This window comes from Hippocampus guttulatus, chromosome 8, assembly GCF_054856545.1.
Source record: "Hippocampus guttulatus isolate MCC_2025c chromosome 8, RoL_Hgut_1.0, whole genome shotgun sequence".
Taxonomy (NCBI): Eukaryota; Metazoa; Chordata; class Actinopteri; order Syngnathiformes; family Syngnathidae; genus Hippocampus; species Hippocampus guttulatus.
In genome coordinates, this window is record NC_141268.1 from 21,962,716 (window position 1) to 21,982,307 (window position 19,592).

Sequence of the window (19,592 nt, forward strand, 5' to 3'; positions counted from 1 at the left end):
CCACAGCGGGGGCTCGATTGCTTGAAACTGCCTGAATCCTCACAAGATTTAAAGGCTACCATTCGGAAAAAAGGTTAACAAGAGTATATTTGATCGTCTTTTCCAAGTGAATTGAATGATCTTTTCCAAACCATAAAACAATTTCTCCTTTGCGCTGACAGCAAGTCCATGAGAGAACACACACACACACACACAACGTCGTAAAATATGACCCCGGCATGACACGTCCCTCGCGTGCTTGCTTACCTCCCATGTGATCACTAATTCCGAGCGACTCCCACCGCCGCCGCTCACACTAGCTGGAGTGACCTTCGGAGCTGCAGGAATAAAAACAAAACAAAAAAGAGAGAGAGAGATTGGTTTAGCCTTGCTGACGTGATGCTGAAAACTGACATGGAGCAATGCTCAGCGTGCAAGGCAGCGAGAAAGCGCAGATTAAGACATCGTTCTTAAATCTGGGGCTGTCTGGAAAATGATTTGACAGTTGATCTCTGTTCTGCAGATTGGGCAACCTTCCATTTGTTTGCATTGCCATTTCCTGGATACATCATACAAATGGATTAAATCCCATCCCGGAATTTGGACCTTTGAAACAGATCCTGAACAGGTATTGCTTTACATCACACTTTGGTTTAATGTCATGCAAGCGTAAATGCAATTCACTGTTGGTCAACACGATGAAAGATTTTGACAAGTTTTTGACATTTAGTCCCTCTTTAAGTTCTAACCTTGTCTCACTTTACGTGGCGGAACACTGCTCTGAATTTATTCATTTTTGAAGTCCACTTCTCTGCGTCCAGATGGTTTGATTTTGTGCACCCACTTGACGAAATCTAATTGAGTAAATCCAACAGTGAACAACTTGCACAATATTATATTGTATACTTTTTTGTGGTCTTAATTGTTTGGAAACAATCCTATTAGAGTGAGAGGATGGGGACAACCTGGACTTATCATCAGTATGCTGGAAAAAAAGAAAAAGGTGTGTTGAATGGACTCCATTTTATTTTGCCAAGTCGTTGCACACAATGGAATCATCTGGATTTAGATGTATTTTATGATGCGTCATCGACGTCACAAATGTAGCTCGGGCCAGATGATTTTATGTTGCGCATAAAATGAAGTAATTTCAACACGCCCTTTTTTTTCAGTGTTATCGCAGGGCCGTTACGGTTGGAGAATTGCGGGGGAAAGAGCTGGAGGCAGCTATGTGAAAGATACCGAAGCACCATTACACAAGCCCTGACCTAGTTCTGGACCATCTTTTGGGGGTTCGATATGTATGCTACACCTTTGACAATACTTGCACAGGACGAAAAAGGATCGTTCAATGACTCGACCAACAAAAAAAGTCACTTGACAAAAGAAGAGACAGGGAGAGAGCTCCTCACGTACAGGTCCCCTTTGTCTTGGCTTGTTTGGATGGCTTGCTGGGTTCGCCGGTCCCGATGATGTTGCTGGCCAGGACTCGAAACTCGTAGTCCACCCAAGGGCTCAGGTCAATCACAGTGGCTGTCAGACGGTGGCCCCCCACCACTTTTGGAACTGCAATTGAGCAAATGCTGCCTTCCGTATCAAGAAACCTTGCATGGGTGCATCATCTTGAAACTGTATGCTGACAGGAGAGGAGAGGAGGAGCGCCGCTGAACGCAGTCGGCATTGGCCGGGACTGCCGTCCGCTTCACCTTGCGTCTCAACGCATAATAAAACAGTGACATAGACTAATCAATGAGGTTGATCCTTCCTTTTCTGGGGTGAAATCTTCCTTAGTTTAGAGAATATCAGTGCAGCGAGGTGCACAGCATGCGCTACACATCATTACTGCGGCCAGGCGTGGTTACTAAGGGCGCTATCAGGGAGGATATGAGGTGCAAAACCAAATCCATCAGCGCGATCATTTTACATCAAATCTGCGCTGGCTTTATCATCAGGATGGAATTCATGTTGGAGGATTCCCAGGAGTCTGATAAAATGGTGGCCAGTGGTCACGCTACAATAGAGCCCCATTTGGACATGGGGGGCGGGGGGGGGGGGGGGCGGGAATGACATCTCGTACATTTTCACCGGAGAGCCCGAATAAAGAGCAAGCCCCTCGGTGAGATTGGAAGAGGCCACGGCTGGTTGGTGAGAGCTTACCTGTGGAGACAGCCTGCCACCCGAGGGAAAAGGGTGTCCTGGCCTGGATGGTGTATGCGGTAATTGGACTGTGATTATCAGCGCCGGGCCTCCAGGATAGAGCCACTGTGGTATCTGTGATTTCTTCGACTTGGGTGCTGCTAGGGGAGCCCGGGGGACCTGCGAGAGAGACGGCATAATCGGGGCGAGAGCGAGGAGGAAGCGGTTAGATGGAAAGAGGGAGAGCGAATGGAAATGAGGAAGCGACAGTGAGATGAGAATGAGAGTCACGTTGCTTTTTGGCACCTACGGCCACGGTGGAGACAGTTGGGAACTACTCGGTCGAATGGGACGGTCAAAATATTTAAAACCGAGAGGAGAGAACTTGCCATTTTCCATTTCATTTGTGAGGCATAGGGCCAGCACGGCAAGACGACCCCTTGGCCTCGTCCACTCTCCTCAACCGTTGAGCAATCATTAATTCTTGCACAAAAGCATTTGAGACACGCGCCGAGGTACAATTTGGAAGATCGACAGAGAGAGTTAAAGTGGAGAGGACGCTTTTAGTTTTGCTTACCTCTCACAACCAAGTCAACGGCAACAGAGAGGCTGTCCACCTTCGTCTGCACGGCGCACGTGTATTTCCCAGCGTGCCTGAGCTGGATGTTTCGAATCATAATGTCTCCTGCTGCATGCTGCTGCCATTAAAAAAAAAAAAAGAAAAGTCACACGCAGACACGGGTACGCCCATGGTAAATCTCCTTACGCTGAAAATTCAACCATCCAGCCGCGTGGGAGCACAAAGCTCATTTCCATGTTTGACTCGGAAAAAAAACAACACCTCACATTCTCCCATCAACTTTTCTGTCGCGCATTTTCTGCAAGGACACCCAAAGTATTCGTCCCGCGACTTTAATTACAGAAAACGTACGCTCGTAAACAGCTTGCGTCTGATGGCCGCATAGGAGGGGCTCGGTTACAAGAAGCAGTTTAGGTCTTTAAAGGGAGCAATTCCCACCTTTTCAATATCACAGAGTGGCGCCGAGCCGTTCCGCTAATAAATTGGACACAGAGGAAAGCCGCGGAACAATGACAGGAACAATTCAGTGAAGTGCTTTTATCTGTGTACGGGTTGTCGACTGCAATCTCTCAGCAACGCAACGCTGCCCCCTGTTTATTTATCTTCAAGTGCAATAGCTGAATAATAAGAAGAGAATTGATCGGTTCTATTCCTGGCTTTGCTCTTTTTTTTTTCCTACAGTTTTTTTAGAATCAGGTGAGACTTTCAAAAAGAACATGAGACAGCATATGCGTGTAGTGTGTAGTGCAGGCACAGCCTTTGAAACACTGTACAGCATTGCTCCCAGAGTCTGGATGGAGGATGGGTATGTACATTTCAGAAACAAACAAAAAACTACAGGCAGCAATTCTGGCCATAAATAAGACACTTGATACATTCCATCTGCACCGTGGCTAAATTTGTTACAACTATGCTAAAAGAGGCCAAACAGAAATGACCAATGAATCCTCAGTTCGGCATCCTGACCTCTATTCGATATCATGCTTTGTAGAGGTCAGAAACAAAATTCATGTCTTTTATAGAGCCAGCACATTGCAATTTAGGCAAGCGCACCCACACGTTGGTTTCCTTGACATCTAATTCCTGTATTCTACTCCGGCTATTGAAAAGAAAGATTGCGGGAAGAAAGCAGTGAGGAATGATATATTCGAGTTCGAAACGAATTCAGTCGCAGTGTCGTTGGATGATGCAAATCAATGGATGCAAATGCAACCTGTTGCGTTGCATCCATTTATTCATTGTGATGTGTCATGTTGCATTTATCTACGTACCATGCGAAAATGAAGCATCATGAAGCGCTTGTGAGATTTCTAACTCCTCTACGCGGTGCTCTTGGTTTAATGATGAAGGCTAGTGCAATGGAAATTCCCACTGCATCTCTAAACCAAGAACGCCCTCTGGAGAAGTAAAAAATGATCACAAGTGCTTCATGAAGCTTCATTCCTCCATCACTACCATTTATCATAAGGCATAAATTCACCATCTAGGCTAACGTCATTTCATATTCATCATAAAATGTGCCTGTTTAACTTACGCCGCCCACTTTTTCAAAGAATCCCCCATGGCTTCCGAAGTGGATGAGCTGCTCATTGAAAAACCAGGTGAACGTGAGGTCCAGTGAGGGATCGTGGCTGACTTGACAAGGTAGGACCACACTCTCCCCCACAGTCACGTCCAAGGTTGCAGGCAGAGTGGTGATGATCGTGGGCTCTGGAATAAATAATAACAACTGAAATGTTACACGGAAGAGGCTATTTTTACAGGCCGTGCAGCATTATTTACGACGGGAAGAGAAGCTGCTTTGGCCAAAAGCCATGCTTTCCATCACCTACATGAATGTGTCACAGTGTTAATAGAGAGATAGAAGGGACTAAGCGCAGAGCACAAGGAAGAAGCTTGCAAAGCTACCATAGCTGCTATTTGTTTGAGCCTCAGTTTAAGTCCGCTGGGATTTGGAGACGTGTCTCTCCTGCATTCAGACGAGTCACAGTGAGTCACTGTCAACTCAGCCTTTAGCCTGGAACTCCTCCTGATATTCCCAAAGCACACCGCAAGAAAAACAGTCAACACCAGCGACTCCTCGCCGTTCTCTTTGGGAAATTGCAGTGCAAAGCGCTGGCATTGCCGGGGAATAAGGCAAGCGTCCCCGAACTGCACTTGGTCAAATGCGGAAGATGAGGAGGGCGAAAGAGGCCGGATGAGAGGGAGAGGCTCCTCGCGTGGTGGGATGCCTCCAAGTGGCGCGAGGGGGGAACGCCGGGGCTCTTGGGCCCCAGTTGCGGCTAAATGCCCACCAGCCGGCGGGGGAGGAGGTGGGGCCTCACCGGAAGGTGAGGCGCCCAGGGCTCACCCCGCTGGAACGGAGGGAAGTGGGAGTAGCCGCCCCACAACCCTCCTTAAACAAAAATCAGGCGAGGGCCCTTCCGGGGCCCGCACTGAGTGTGAACCTCGCGGGGCACCAGCGAGAGTCGTACTGGGTGTGGGACCCGGGAGGGGGGGCAAGTCCCTGAACGGGGCCGATTGCCCAGGAAGGAAGAGGGAGAGGCTTTCTTCATTAAGTGAACAACAACCCCCCCACCTCCGGTGGATGCTGTGATTACTTTAAATCACTACCCAATCTGCATACAAGATTCATCTTAACTTCTCTAATGATCCTGGGAATAGTATAGATTAGAACGTTCAGGCAATGCACAGCCTTCATTGCCTCTTTATTGTTTTGGCCTTTTAAAATCCACAGACAAATGCAACCCCTTATGCGGTATTTACCATGGCATTTATTGAATCCTTTTTTTTTTTTTTTTTTTAAATGTCGACCAACAAATTTATTCGCTCCCCGAGACCAGGGTTGACCAGTATTGAACGGCAATCTGTTGAACTTTCACCTCATTTTGGAATAGCACCACAGAATAGCCCCTCCCATGCGCCACTGCATGATATGTTGCAATTTTGTTTACATTTAAGTCACTTTCAAAAGAAATATCCCAAAGTTCTTTCGCCTATTTGGATTGAAAATGGAACCGTTTGGTCCATCACTCCATAAGATTGTGGATTTGGTCAACCGTGCTACATTTCAAGCAAATAACAAAACAAGCAAACTTATTTGGTGCTTTTAGTAAATGAAGCAATTGAAGCAGCACCTAAAAGCAAACGTGTCAGAACAACAACATGCCAGTGCTTTGCGGTTTGCATGGGAAACGGTCGAGGGAGAGGAGTGGGCGGTCATCAAAGTCAATAGAAGATGAACTTCCGCACTCTTGCCACTCTCCCAATCTAAAGACGACTCCAACCAACCCCTGAAATGAACAGGCACCATGCTCTGCCAAGTTTGGACAAAATCAGTGTGCTGTATTTAGATACTGTATGTGTGCTTTTTAAAAAAAATAAAAAATCCGGAATCTAGCTCACAGACAAACAAGTAAACAAAGCAATTGCATCGAAACAAAACAAAACCCTTACTGTCGCACTTACTGTCAGGAATATTTGACTCTTCTACCTACGCAACTCGGTAACCTGCTATAAAACCCTTATTTGCTTTTTCATCTCTCCACTGGGGTTGTTGTAGCTGTCTCTTCTCTCACATGAACTGCTCCCATCACAGTTTGCATAACCTGATCGCTATAAGTAGCTCAAGGGATTCACTTTGACAGATGAGGAGAATGGGCTGCATTATTGCCCTCCTCTGTCACCAGTTCTGGCAGATTATATGGAAAGAGAGGTTGATTGATTTTTGTCAAGCGTGATGCCTTGTTGCCCTTTACCTCTACAATGGAAAGGACAGTACCCCGCATGGTGAGCCAATTTAATTAGAGACACTGACACCATTGAATTGACTCCATGTATGTGGCGTACGGCGGTTTTGCAATCTTTGAACGACATAGAGAATCATCGCTTTCCGTTCTTTAAAACAAAACACCAACACATGCTAACTTAACTAAAACATCAGTTGTTCTGTCTCATTCGTCTGAACTGTCTTATGGAAGGAACACTACTAAAAGCCTTTATCTGTACTCCCCAGACCATGGCCTTGCATACAAAGAGATGACCATCTACAAATCAGTGTGACAAGCTTCACTTGTATCACACGTTCATTTCCTATTTTCAGGTTACGGCTGAAGGTTATGGTCCCTTTTAATTGACTACCTGGCACCTTCCAGATAATTCTACAATATCATTGGTGTTTCTTATACCTAATTGCCTAATTAGGTAGAAATTACCTAATTTCCTGGACAAAAGCGGAGGGGGGAGAGTAGTGCCATCAGGTGGAACAACTGGGTGGCTTAAGTTTAGGAGGTCAGCTTTTTAAAGATCATACCATAGCATTTCATTCGGATTGAAGTCTGTACTTTGATGAGCTCACTGCAACAGCTTCATTTTTTTCTTTTTTCAGAACCCATTCAGAAATTGACTTGCTGGTGTGTTTTGGATCACTGTTCTGCTGCAGAAACCAAGTGCGATTCAGCTTGGCGATACATTCACTTTCAAGATTTGCCGGTAAAGAGGAGAATTTATGGTTCCATAAATCACAGCAAGTCATCCAGGCCCTGAAGAATCAGAGCAGCCCCAGACCGTCATACTAATACCATCATGTTTGACTGGAGGTACAAGGTTCTTTTTCTAAAATGCTGTGTTTATTTTAAACCAGATTCAACGAGACACACGCACTTGCCAAAAACTTCAACTGTTGTCATTACAGAATATTCACCCCAAAATTTTGGGAATAATTCAGGCTTGCAGTTCTTTCCTTTGTGACCTCCTGGTTTCATCGCTGCTGTGCTCTTAGGAAAATCCTGGAAAGGATCACCAGTGCTCCATGTTTTCTCTAATTCTGAATAATGGCTATCACCGTGATTCCCCGGAGTCCTAAAGTTTTAGGAATGGGCTTTGTAACCCTTTTCGGAGTAATAGATGTCAATTACATTATTCCTAACCTCCAGTTTTTCTTTGTAAGATCTTTTCACCAACTTTGCTTTGTCAGACAGGTTCTATTTCTGAGATTTCTTGATTTAATGAATACAATTGGAGGTCATCAGGCTTGGTTTTGGCCAGTCGAAATGAGTTCAGCTTTCTGAAAACTATGATTAGCCACAGTTAATGAATCTTCAACAAGGGTAGCGGCATGTTTCCACACAGGGTCGGATCGCATTTAACAGTATTCAATTTTTTTCTTTTTAATCTTGTTTTGCTTCAACCAAGCAGCATAGCCTGATCAACACTCCAGCATCGCAATCATTCCCTCGTTGTCCATCTTATCGATCCCACACGCATACGCCACTCGTATGGTTACAGTGCATGAACAGCATAAAGGATTGGTGCATTACAAATTGGAAGGGGTTATAAATTTTGCGTGAAATTGATCTTTTTTTTATTTGAGCTGGTTTCCACTACCGACCACCACACACACCTTTACATCTCAATAGTAGGGCTGGCCCATCTGACAAAATCCTGATCCCATAATAATTTTTCTTATCATCCGATCTTGATTGTTATCACAGTTTTTTTCATAGTGTTTTGAAAATGCCAGTTTCAAAACATCTGCACTGAAACTAGAGAGTGGGTCAACATTTGAATGACTGTATGTAGAAAAATACACGACAACACAGTGAAGGGAGGTGGTGAAAAAAACGATCGGGATGGAAAGCATTCGCAAAGAAGCACACACACACACACACGCACACACGCACACACGCACACACGCACGCACACACACACACACACACACACACACACACACACACACACACGCACACACACACACACACACACACACACACACACACACACACACACTCTGCTGCAACGGTGCTCCAAACATTAGAAATACATGCTCCATTTTTGTGTTTTAAAGACAAAACAACAACTGAGTTGAATGAAGACAAATCATTTCTGCCCTACGTTACCCAAAAGAAAATGTGACAAGATAAGGTTGATTCCGATTGCTTGGTGTCCCGCATATTGACTAAGTGTACTGTGTACTAATTGGCAACGGTTCAAGCCTGGCGAAATCTAAATTCAGCCGGCGCATGTCTAATCAAATGCAATTAATCTGGTAATATCCCCCAAGTGTTGGCATAATGCGGACATTAACAAGGCTCATTTATTGTGACTGCTCCTCCTGAGCTGTTTTCGAGGTGACTCCTATTCACAATGCTTCCTGACAGGTATTTTTCAGCATTCATATTAGGAAAGTCAATTGGAATATCATCCTGTCATCTCCCATAAGAGCTGCTCCCAACACACATTTGCCCCCCCCCCCCCACACTAAATAGGTTTCCAATTCTCACTCGAATAACGCATGTAAATTACCCCGTCACATTGATGAGACAAGATCGAATGTGACAGAAAGGCGTGAAATCATATTGGGGAATATTTGTACATCAGCTGCAGAAAACCGCCTGTACATATGATGATGGAAAAGCCGCGGAGGGGTGTCTAATAAACCCTGACTCTCTGATGAAGCGAAGGCCGTAATGGCGGCGTCTATTTATGCTGAGAAGACATTACCAGGCACCCTACCTTGCGGCTCCATTGGAAAATCACGCATGCAGACAACAAGCTGAAGCTGCAGGGAGCAGCAGGTCTCAACCTGCCCGCTGGCTGCCCGAGGTTGGAAGCAGTAACACCATCATATGATGGTCTTGTGTGAAATGACAACAGAAATCACCAGAAAAGGAATTACATGACGATTCTTTGCGAGACACTGCAGCGCATTCTCGAGCCTGACTTTTCTTAAATCCTTACGAAAGTTTTCATTTTTGTCGGAGAGCTCACAATTGTGTGTGTGTGTGTGTGTGGGGGGGGGGGGGTGGTGGTAGGGGTTGGGGTTGGGGGGGAATGTGTGGTTGTCGGAAATCAGCGGCAACGTGCACTCAAAGCTCTCTCCCACATTCTTGACTGCGGCTGACTTCCGAGCATTCATAATGCATGAAATCTGTGTTTTATAATTCAAAGGAGAAAAAGGAAACACGTCTCGATTTGAAGTCATCTCCGGATGACGCGGAAGGACCGGAATATTGGCCAAATTAAATGACGGGAGGTGGATTTTTGTATCAATAGTATTTAATATTTATGATATAAGATTGGCTTGAATATGACGATTGATGTTCACAGCTTGTCCTAGGAGACAGTTAAAAGTTATACGGGAGAACAGCGACGTTTTTCCCCCCCCCTCCCTTACTGAGTGAAAACAACAGTTACGACTTTTCACCACGCTTCCCTGCCTATCCTTTAATCATAATATATAATTTATTCAGACATCATTCAATGAACACATTTCCATTTTCTGACCGTCTGGTGATTTATCAGTTCTTGCACAGCGCTGGACACAACCAACTGGACTCAAATTTGCCATACAAGTTTGCCGATCTGCTTTGGTGAGTCTGGACACATGGGTGAAATATTTCAAAATTCTGTGGAAATACGGAGATGAATCCGCAAGATTTATCAAACCGAATTCAGACTAACCGTCAAAAGCCACGGGTACCATTACTTCATTTTTGCTCCATGTACAATACTTTGTATACCGCGGTGGTTGTTTTCAAGTGCTCCAGAAATATACTTGAGTTGAGTTGAGAAAACCATTCTGAATACAAGCCGAAAAAGAAATTCCCCGAAGCTAAAGATTATGAATCCGATAAATCCCAAAATAAGAATGACAAGGAAGCTCGAAGCAGAACAAATAATGTTATATTTGAACCAGCAACCTCGGCCAAAGCGGGTCATGGCCAGGCTATGGTTCACTAAATATGTTGGCAAGTCCCCGACAAACTCGAGGAGGTGATAACACAATCCCCAGTGGAAACAGTGAAGAAAATCAGCAGTGTGCACAGACGAGAGGCACTCAATGCACAGCACTTTATACCCAGTTGCCATTCATTTTTAATGAAGTGTAATAAGTCACAGCACCAGAGCAGGAAAGCAATCCCCATTGCAGACGATCTAACAACATGAGGTCTTTTTCCACACAGAAGATCCTCAGACGATACCAGAAGCAGTGGGGGGGTGCAGAGTGATTTCAACACCTTTGCAAACACACATCCCGAGGTGGCTCTGCCTCACGTGTAATGACAGCTCTGCTCTCCAGACACAAAAACGACCAATTAAAAAGGTGAATTCTGGTTTCTGTGTGGTGGTCTTTCTCTCTCTCTCTCTCTCTCTCTATCTATCTATATCTTTACATATATATTGAAAGTTCAGCATACAGACCCTGTTACGAAAAATTATTCCCATTCACACGGAGCTGCAAAAGTGTACAAAGAGACTGTTGTTTGGATATTGTGCCAGTAGCACAATTGCTTGTCCTCCCTTCTTATTCCAAAAAGTATTTTGAGTACTCTGTATACCGGTTGGCAATGTAGTTGAAAGCTGGGAACGATATCGCTAATTTACACTTTGGGACTCGTCAGCATTTTCTCTCTCTAAAACGGCACTGTCATAGAACTGAGCAGTAAGATGGGATGGATGGGCGGATGGATGAATTAATATATGCAGGGAGGACAAGATAGATGGATAGATGGCCAGCTGGGGGCAGTATCATGCAGATACACAGTATATGAAGACAGTGCCAGTCGTTCTTTGCAGAGAATAAAGAAGATATGCCTGTGAATATTTGTGTCGTGTCAGTCTGAGTTGCTCCACAGTGTTAGCATTAACAGAGCAGACTTTTAAGCAAAGTTATGTTATCTTATGCTTAGCTTGACAGAAAATGTTAATCGGGAGTGGCAATAAACATCCAGAGGCCTCTGGATTATATCTTGAAAAACACGTTAGTCATCACTTGTATCTGAAAGTTCATAAAGCCCAAATTGTGGTGTACAGGAAATGGAAATGGAAATTACCTTTAACCGTGACACTTCCTGTGCTACTAGCCACACCAAACTGGTTCCTGGCCACGCAGGTGTAGGGTCCAGCATCTGATTTGCTTACGTTCCATATGCGAAGATTACCATTATCCAGAATGGAAACCCTGGGGTGAAAATAAACAAACGGTGTGTTGAAAAAAAGTTATTCTTCAAGTACAGCGTTGATACAAATATATAGCACATCTGATACATTACATTTCAAAGACTCCTGTTATAAAGTACAACAGATATCTAATTCAAACATTTATCTTCTCAATTAAAGAAAAGAATAATGGGTTAACGGCTTTGCCGGTAAATAATCCGACACAGTACTTTGAGAAATGGCAATGCATGCCCTTTATCCAATGGCCATGAGCGCTTCTAAAAAGGTCAAAAAGCCTGAAAAAAGTGGATTTTCTTTCTTGATGATAGTAATAAAAAAGACAAAAAAAAAGAAAAGAAAAATGCAAAACGCGCCCTTGAATACCACATTCTGTGTCAACTCAAAGGGAGACCGTCTAATAAACAGCAAGTTTTCAAAGTGTAGGCCTGCATGCAAATTGCTTCAGCCTCAAGAAGAGGAAAATGATGTGTGCCCACAACACCGTTGACTTGAAATAACAGTGGAAAGAGTGAGTCCAAAGGACACGAGCAGCGAGACGGCGCAAAAACAAAATGTTTTCTTGTTCAAGCTAACGACAAGGAAGGCACGTGACCGCTTGTTAGTCATTTGTTTCCAAAAACTAGAATGCAGTTTAAGTGCAGGTGAAGGGTGGGAGGGGGCACAGGAGAGGGTGTCGCAATTGCGCCAAAGTCTGGCAACTATGAAATAAACTCGAGCTAAAGTTGCATTTTCAAACTGCATCGAACAAACCTCCACCTAGAATTCCCCTTTTTGTCCAAGGTGGCCAAAAATGGGCCTGCCGCGGCTGGCGGGAACTTAAGCATAAACGAGCCATAAGAAAAGACTCAACATGCAAGGACAGTGGAACATACATGGAGTTCAGTCGCAATATCGCAAGCCTTCTATTCATGTTTTCGCAATCCATCGTATAAATCTTGACTGACTGTTTGTCTGTGTTTGTTACTTTATTTGAAGACAAAGAAGTCATGAGGTCACTGTAAGAATTGTTCAGTTGCAACGTGCCAGTGGCAGCAAAAAATCTTGTGGCTCACCCTACATTTCATTCTCCCTTCTCCGCTACGGCCCAGACAAAATGTCTCGTCGGGGTGCCCCTTTTACGAGATGTTTCCCATTTCCATCCTTGGGGAATATCAGCGAAGGGGCACGTATCAATAATTCACGGGCCGAGATGAACACGAGTGCCATTCCTTTCATCGCTGTCTGGCACAGTTGAATGGACACAGGAATATCGGTCCTATCCGCTTGATTATTTTTGAACAGGGTGACATGGCGAGTGAAAAACACAGGTGTGTATTTTGGGGGGTAGGACGGTGCGGTGCTGATCCTCCTTGGGATGTGGCGAGATGAAAGAGACACAACATCAGTCACAGAGCTGCCGTCATGGCCACTGTGAAGTGGAAATCACAGGAAAGAGCCCACCCCGAACGTAAAACCAAAATAAAAAGCCTGCTTTTGTTATTTCCTTAAATTCTCTTTGCGATGTCGTTAAGAGATGCAGGCAACTTCACTCTCCATCAAAAAGACACTTGAAACCTTTGATATGATTCTTCACTCGACATATCGTACCTTTGATCTGTTTGAAAAAATATATATATACCTGTATACTGTATATATATATTTGTCATAAGAGGGAATTGCCACAGTACCAATAACAGGTCCCGAAAACGCATGAATATTGTGTGTTGACAGCTTTGAACAAAGTGTACGTTGGCGCTCTCTCAGGCCGCCTGTTCAAATAGCAGAATCATGTTTGCTCCCTTGGTGCAGAAACACACCAACTTGGCAAAGAACGGACGCACCCTCATAAGGACTCAACATGCAAACAATATGCGTAATCACAAATGTGAGCGTTCCGAGCGGGGCTGTTGATGAATACTCATTGACTTTGATATGCCATGGCTGGCTGGCGGCGTGGCCGCAGGGTGCAGGCCCGTGTGTGCACCTACTTAATTAACGGGGAAAATAAACCGAGCTTGTGAAAATAGAGGTTAAGATTCTATCAGTGGAATAACTCAGCCATGACACCACAGGAAGCGAGATGGTCACACGCTTGTCGGTGAATTCGCCAAATCATTAGTCTGGGCGAAAACCTTCTACATTCACATCCTCGCTTCAGTGCACGGACACGGCTTGCAAAATCAGCCCGTCTTTCTTCCAAAAGGATTAGTTCACAAAACGTTGTGCTCACGCGTCGACGTACTGTGAGGAAAATGCATCGTTCGTTTTTCTGCAGAGATAACTCAACTCAACGGTATTTGTGGAGCGCTTGAAAACCAACGGGATGGCTCTGTTTTAGACCAACTGAAATGCAGTCTCCCCTCATCGTGTGTGTGCTGCGAAATAGGCCGGCGAAAGGCATAAATCAAATCTGGCTGTGTAGCACAGTGCTGAAATGCTGAGGTCCGCTCAGCTCACCGCAACGTGGCAAAGTCCCTTGCATGTGTGGTTCAAGCGAGGTTATATCCAACCAAATGCCACATTCTGCTACATCAAGGTCAAAGGTCAATTAGATATCTACTGGCAAGTGAGGACCTGAATTTGCTGTTCTTGCACTTTCTGTGAACGAAGAGATTGCCTGATGCTTGTTTAAAAAAAAAAAAGAAAAGACGTATGGACATCGACTTGAGGCAATTTTTCAATACAGGTGTAATTGATATTGATTTTTGCTGGAACTGCTACACATCTGTACCAATGATTCTTATCCTTGTTACATGCATCATTAGCTGCAATGAATGAGGCGAGCATAACCACCAGGCACTCTGCTGGGCGTTCCGGCATCGTTGACATGTAAAGCTAGACCTAGGGAAATCTAACGTTTAAAAAAAGAGGATGTCATATAAATAAATAAATACATTAAAGAAAATGGAAACAATGAAGATCAACTGTGAACACGTACGTTTTCCATTAAACATTTTCGGTGACTCAATGAGGCTGCGGTATAAAATTTTCAAACAGCACAGGTCACATGGTTTATAGGAGCCCAATTCCAGTTCAATGAAGAATAAAATCAATTTAAAACACTACAATACACGACTATCCATCTTTTATTTGTATTTGCGCTTTCACAACATCTGCAGGTGACCATTAATAAAAGGACCATTTCAGCAACACCGTTTGAAGGTGTCAGTCAATTCTTGTCAATGTGCCACATTGTGACCACCGTTGAAAATGTCCGACAGTGACTAAAGCAAGGAAAGGGAGAATGAAGTGTGCCCCCCTCCCTTCCCCCGACGCACTACCCACATTAGCAGTGGCTTATGTACGATCAATAATTGCATTCATTCCCTCTTCATAAACTGTCCTCTTGGAAAACCCAACACCAGAGTCGTACGCGAGGGTATGCCGGAGTCGAGCCCGGCTGATGTCGGCCGAGGGGTGGGCTCATCACGGAGTATTTTTGGTTCCATTTTTTTTTTTTCCACCGGTCTTGCGACATGCTTGTTCTGTTCATTTTTCTTGAGCGAACCGCTTCTTTCATTTTTATGAGCGCCGCACTTCTAAGGATATGCAAACGATTCTGTCTTGAGCTTTGTTTTGGACCACCGCACAACACAGTTGTGACAGCACGGCAGCATCTGAGGCCGCAAATACGAATGCTTGATTCGAACAATCCTTCCGGAGAGTCATGCAAGCAATAATCCCTGACTTTATGTAATGCTGATGTTTTTTCCAACCCCCCCCACCCCCGCAATTCATTAAACCTTAACTACCGGTAATTCATTCTGGAAAGTGGTCGCTGCGCAAAAAAAAAAGAAAAAAGTTAAGCCTCAATACTCATCAATCTAAACTATAGCTTTTAATTTAGGTGTAAACAAACCATCGAGGGCAAAATGTTGTGTCGAGCTTTTACAGCAAGGTATCTTCATGACACAGGCTCATTGAGAATGTCCCACTTGGCTTCAATGGAACATTTTGAGATGGCGCCGCTAATTGCCTCGCAAGGGCGCACGGTTTATCGTCCTGGGCCACAAAGGGTTTGTGGATGTTCTGCCAAAGGATTCTTTTAATCACAAATTGCTCTCCCGCTTCACAGATATTCATCTCTTACGTGCTGAGGTATTCCTTGAGGAATAAAGAGCATGCCCGGGTTCCACAGGAAATTGTCAGCGGTAGCAAGATGGATTACTCTTGCTGCGCTGGTGGATTCTCGCTTTGAAAAATGATATGGGCCAAAGTCTCTCCGATAACAACAATCCTAGTGAGCGGCACAAGGAACACAGACTGACCTTATCTCGGCAAACATCTCACAACTCATTTTATCTCATGTGCCAGGATTAGAGTTTTGTCAGTCAGCATAAGACTTCCAAAAATATTGTTTCGAGAATAGAACTCCACAAAATGCAAATGATGCAGCAGCATGAGATTTCAAATGCCACAATGTCACTTCGTAATGTATTTGTACATCCTGTACACACACACACACACACGCACACGCACACACACACATATACATACATATATATATATATATATATATATATATATTTTTTTTTTTGTGTTTTCTGGAAAGTGTAGAGATTGCTGGAAGAGACCAGTCCAGAGAGTGCCCACAGAGTTGGAAGCAACGGATTCAACACAATTTCTTGGGAGATGAATAATTAAAACTGCTCTACTCCATTAGCAGAGTTAATTAGACAATATACTGTAAGTGGGTGCCAAGTGTCACAGGCTCCTGCCTTCATTTCTTTTTTTCTTTTTTTTGCTTGTGAATTACTGTGACACCAGTGAATGAATTCCTTGATCTGCATCTTGAATCTGGTTCTGTCACCAAATCCCTAATCCATATGCTCCCCGTTTCCAAGGTGTAGAAGAAGGAATCAAATACGTAGTTCTTTTGTCATCTATTTTTATGATCATTATTCAACTATACTTTAGCTCCTCAAGCGCTCCTTAATGATTACGAGAGCTGCAACTAATCATCTGATTTTATGAGCAGAGAAAGCTCACCGATTAAGCAGGATGTCCAATAAAATAGCTCTGACAGTAAGCGAATACAAACATTTGCTTCAGAAGAAACGTTATGGTCGATTTACAGGGGATCTAACGGGACCTTTTGGTTTTTTTGGGCTGACTGGGCAACTCTGGCACATCTTTTTTTTGGGGGGGGGTGGGGGAGAGAATAAAACCTTGAATCTGCTACAACATGGATGCGCATGCTTGCGGGCACCCATGAATGGCAGCGTTTGCAGCCGCCAGCTTGTCTCATCCTCAGCTTGCTCCCATTTTCACTCAGGGGACCTTGTGAGCCATGTGGCTACAGCCAAGGTGGAGAATTGTTGGCAAAGGTAAAATGGAAAAGCTACAGTCAGCGGTCCACGGCAGCCGTTGGCGGTTGTAAAGCTTTTCCTCCACGCGACGTAATGAACAAGTCCTTCTGGACACATACGCTTTCAGTGTTTTAGGCCTCACAATTCTCTCCCTGACTGCAAACCTCCACTGAGAGAGAGGCAGGACTCCACTTCATGAGCAGATGTTCTATTAGACTCCAGATGAAGCAATTAGAGATTTGATGAGGAGGGAAAAAAAGGGAGAAGCAAGACTTGAGTGTAATAAACAATGCGAACCGCATGCGGGCTCGGAGTGAGCCAACACTTTGGACTGCCTCTGCGTTAGCAAGACGCGGCGGGCTGGCCATTCAAATTCTGCATTTTATTCAGCACCACCGAATACATTTCAGTGCTGACCAGTCGCATGTCTGTCAATCCAAAATTTGCATGTCAGATATCCAAGGGGATTGACATTTCATTGCTCGGATGCAATTATTTGGATTTCCGAACAGGCTGTTCAATAATCAAATGACGTGGGGAAGACAGAACTAAGCGACGTATTTCTGAGAAGATTTTTTTTCTTTTAAATTGCGGAATAAGAGCGTCGCTAATTTACCAAATATCACCCTCACGCCAAGTTACGTCGCCCATGACTGGACAGCTAGGCTGTGTTGAAGATCTGCCATTTTCAAGAGAGGATGAAATGGAAGCCCTATCCTGTCCAAGTCCAAAGGTAAGCACAACGAAGGGAAAGCAAAGATTAGCATCTGAAATACAGAATATACTTGCAAAGATTAGCAATAAGTTGAAAGCATGATTAGCATCTGAAATACAGAATATACTTGCAGTACTCGGTTGTCATGGTAACAAAAAACAAAATGATACGATACAAAGGACATTGGCCACTTAGTACAGAGTGTGGAATGAGCCGTGGCTCATTTGCACGCAGCGTACCCACAAAAAAAAAAATCGAAATAAAAAAAAATCAACCCGTCTTGTAAATTGATATTAAGTGTGCTGCATTTCATGACGGATTGCGTATTTTGACCAAAGAATTTCAAAGATCTTCAATGAAGACTACTGGGAAATGTTCCAATTGCGGCAGCGATGCATAATGTCTCCTTTCAATCTTCTTCGAATCAGACAAAACCAACAAGGAAAGAGGGCAAAATATGGCGTACTTAAATGAATGAATGCAAAGTTTGCTGCTCTCCTGCCACCGATTCTTTCAGGAGAGTGCCGAGCAGAACAGATGGCCTCATAAATGCTGATCACTCTACAAGACATTTCATCTTTTACGTGACCATCATGACTATTTGCGCTGCCAGGGTAGAGGGATGTACATTCAACAAGAGGGATAGTGAACCTCTGGGTCATGACGAAGGATGACGTCCGACCAATTTGGCACAGAAAATGGATCTCTCTCTCTCTCTCTCTCTCCTCCGAGACTAATCAACTCATCGACATCATCGCCTCTCTTCACTTTAGTGCGCAACTTCCAATTGCACACACATTTGAAGATATTATAATAATTAAAATCATTAACTTGCGGGCGCGCATGGTTGTTCGTCTCTGTGTGCCCTGCGTTTGGCTGGCAACCACTTCGGGGTGTCCCCCGCCTACTGCCCGAAGACAGCTGGAATAGGCTCCAGCACCCACTGCGACCCCAGTGAGGATAAAGCGGTTCGGACGATGTATGAATGAATGAACTTGCAAAGTGAAAAAAATAGCATTTTTGTCGTCTGTCATGATTTTGCTTTGATTGAGCAGAGAATGTCGCTGCAGTTGGACTGCCTGCGATGGTTTGGCCATAAGGAGCGCAGACGTCCCGGAAGAGGTATGGAGAGGAATGAAATTTGGTGCTGAAAAGTCAAGTGAAGCGAGAGAGAGATGACTAAATGAGAAATGAAAAGCATATTTCTACAAATTCGGTCAAAAGTAACTCAGACAATGTGGCGAGAACGCATACAAACTTTGTACTTCAGACGTAATTTTGTTTTTGCAGTACGTTACATGAAACCATTTAGATTTTGTGTACACAAGAGCTCCGGGAACATCATTGATAAGTCAACATTCGTTAAAACTATTCTCCGAGTACAAAATCAAAACAACGGAAGAGGTATTCTCTTTTTTTTCCCGCCGATTTAGCTCACTAAAAATTAAAGCTGTGATCTTGACATGACTGTGAAAGGAAACATACCAAAAGAAACACGAAAAAGCAATACATTGAACATTCCAACGTTGAACACGCTCTCTCTTCAAGCGCGCCATTGTAAAAAACAAGGATTTACCCGAGCCCCTTCCAAACACTGAACACCTTCCTCCGGAGGCAAACGTCTTCTACGGAGAATTGACTGGTCCCGTGCAAATATTTGCATGATTACCAAAAGCTGACGGAGCTAACCGTGGAAAGGCTTTTCAAAAAGCTGTGACTGCGGCACATCCTTATAGCACCTCACGACAGTCACTTGATGGTTGGCGTTTTTGATGTGGGAACCAACACAAGCCCCCCCCCCCCTTGTGACAAATCGAAATGGCGTCTTACTTTTTTTTTTTGGTGGGCTTTATGGCTGACAAGGCCCAATTACAAACCAGACCCTGCTTTGCACTCTCAGCCGCTTTATTCCAGCTGATGTCATCTAAACTGT

General features: G+C 44.2%; 1 protein-coding gene and 1 long non-coding RNA gene across 3 annotated transcripts in view; one reads left to right on the plus strand and one right to left on the minus strand.

Annotated features, from left to right (window-relative positions):
- Window positions 1-19,592, minus strand: part of LOC147201857 (contactin-4-like) — a 75,509-nt gene that overhangs the window by 11,514 nt on the left and 44,403 nt on the right. Inside the window, exons 12-17 of one of the 2 annotated variants that reach the window (XM_086117729.1) lie at window positions 11,530-11,657; window positions 4,230-4,405; window positions 2,693-2,810; window positions 2,137-2,295; window positions 1,396-1,545; window positions 247-317 (exon numbers count right to left, since the gene is read on the minus strand). In XM_086117729.1, coding sequence (XP_085973855.1) covers window positions 247-317; window positions 1,396-1,545; window positions 2,137-2,295; window positions 2,693-2,810; window positions 4,230-4,405; window positions 11,530-11,657 — 802 coding nt within the window. Of the gene's footprint in view, window positions 1-246; window positions 318-1,395; window positions 1,546-2,136; window positions 2,296-2,692; window positions 2,814-4,229; window positions 4,406-11,529; window positions 11,658-19,592 lie in introns of both variants that reach the window. The other variant, XM_086117728.1, reaches the window with a different exon arrangement.
- Window positions 294-7,661, plus strand: LOC147201858 (uncharacterized). Its single transcript, XR_015101603.1, has 3 exons — window positions 294-607; window positions 4,249-4,339; window positions 7,083-7,661. It is a non-coding gene; the product is annotated as an uncharacterized LOC147201858 (long non-coding RNA).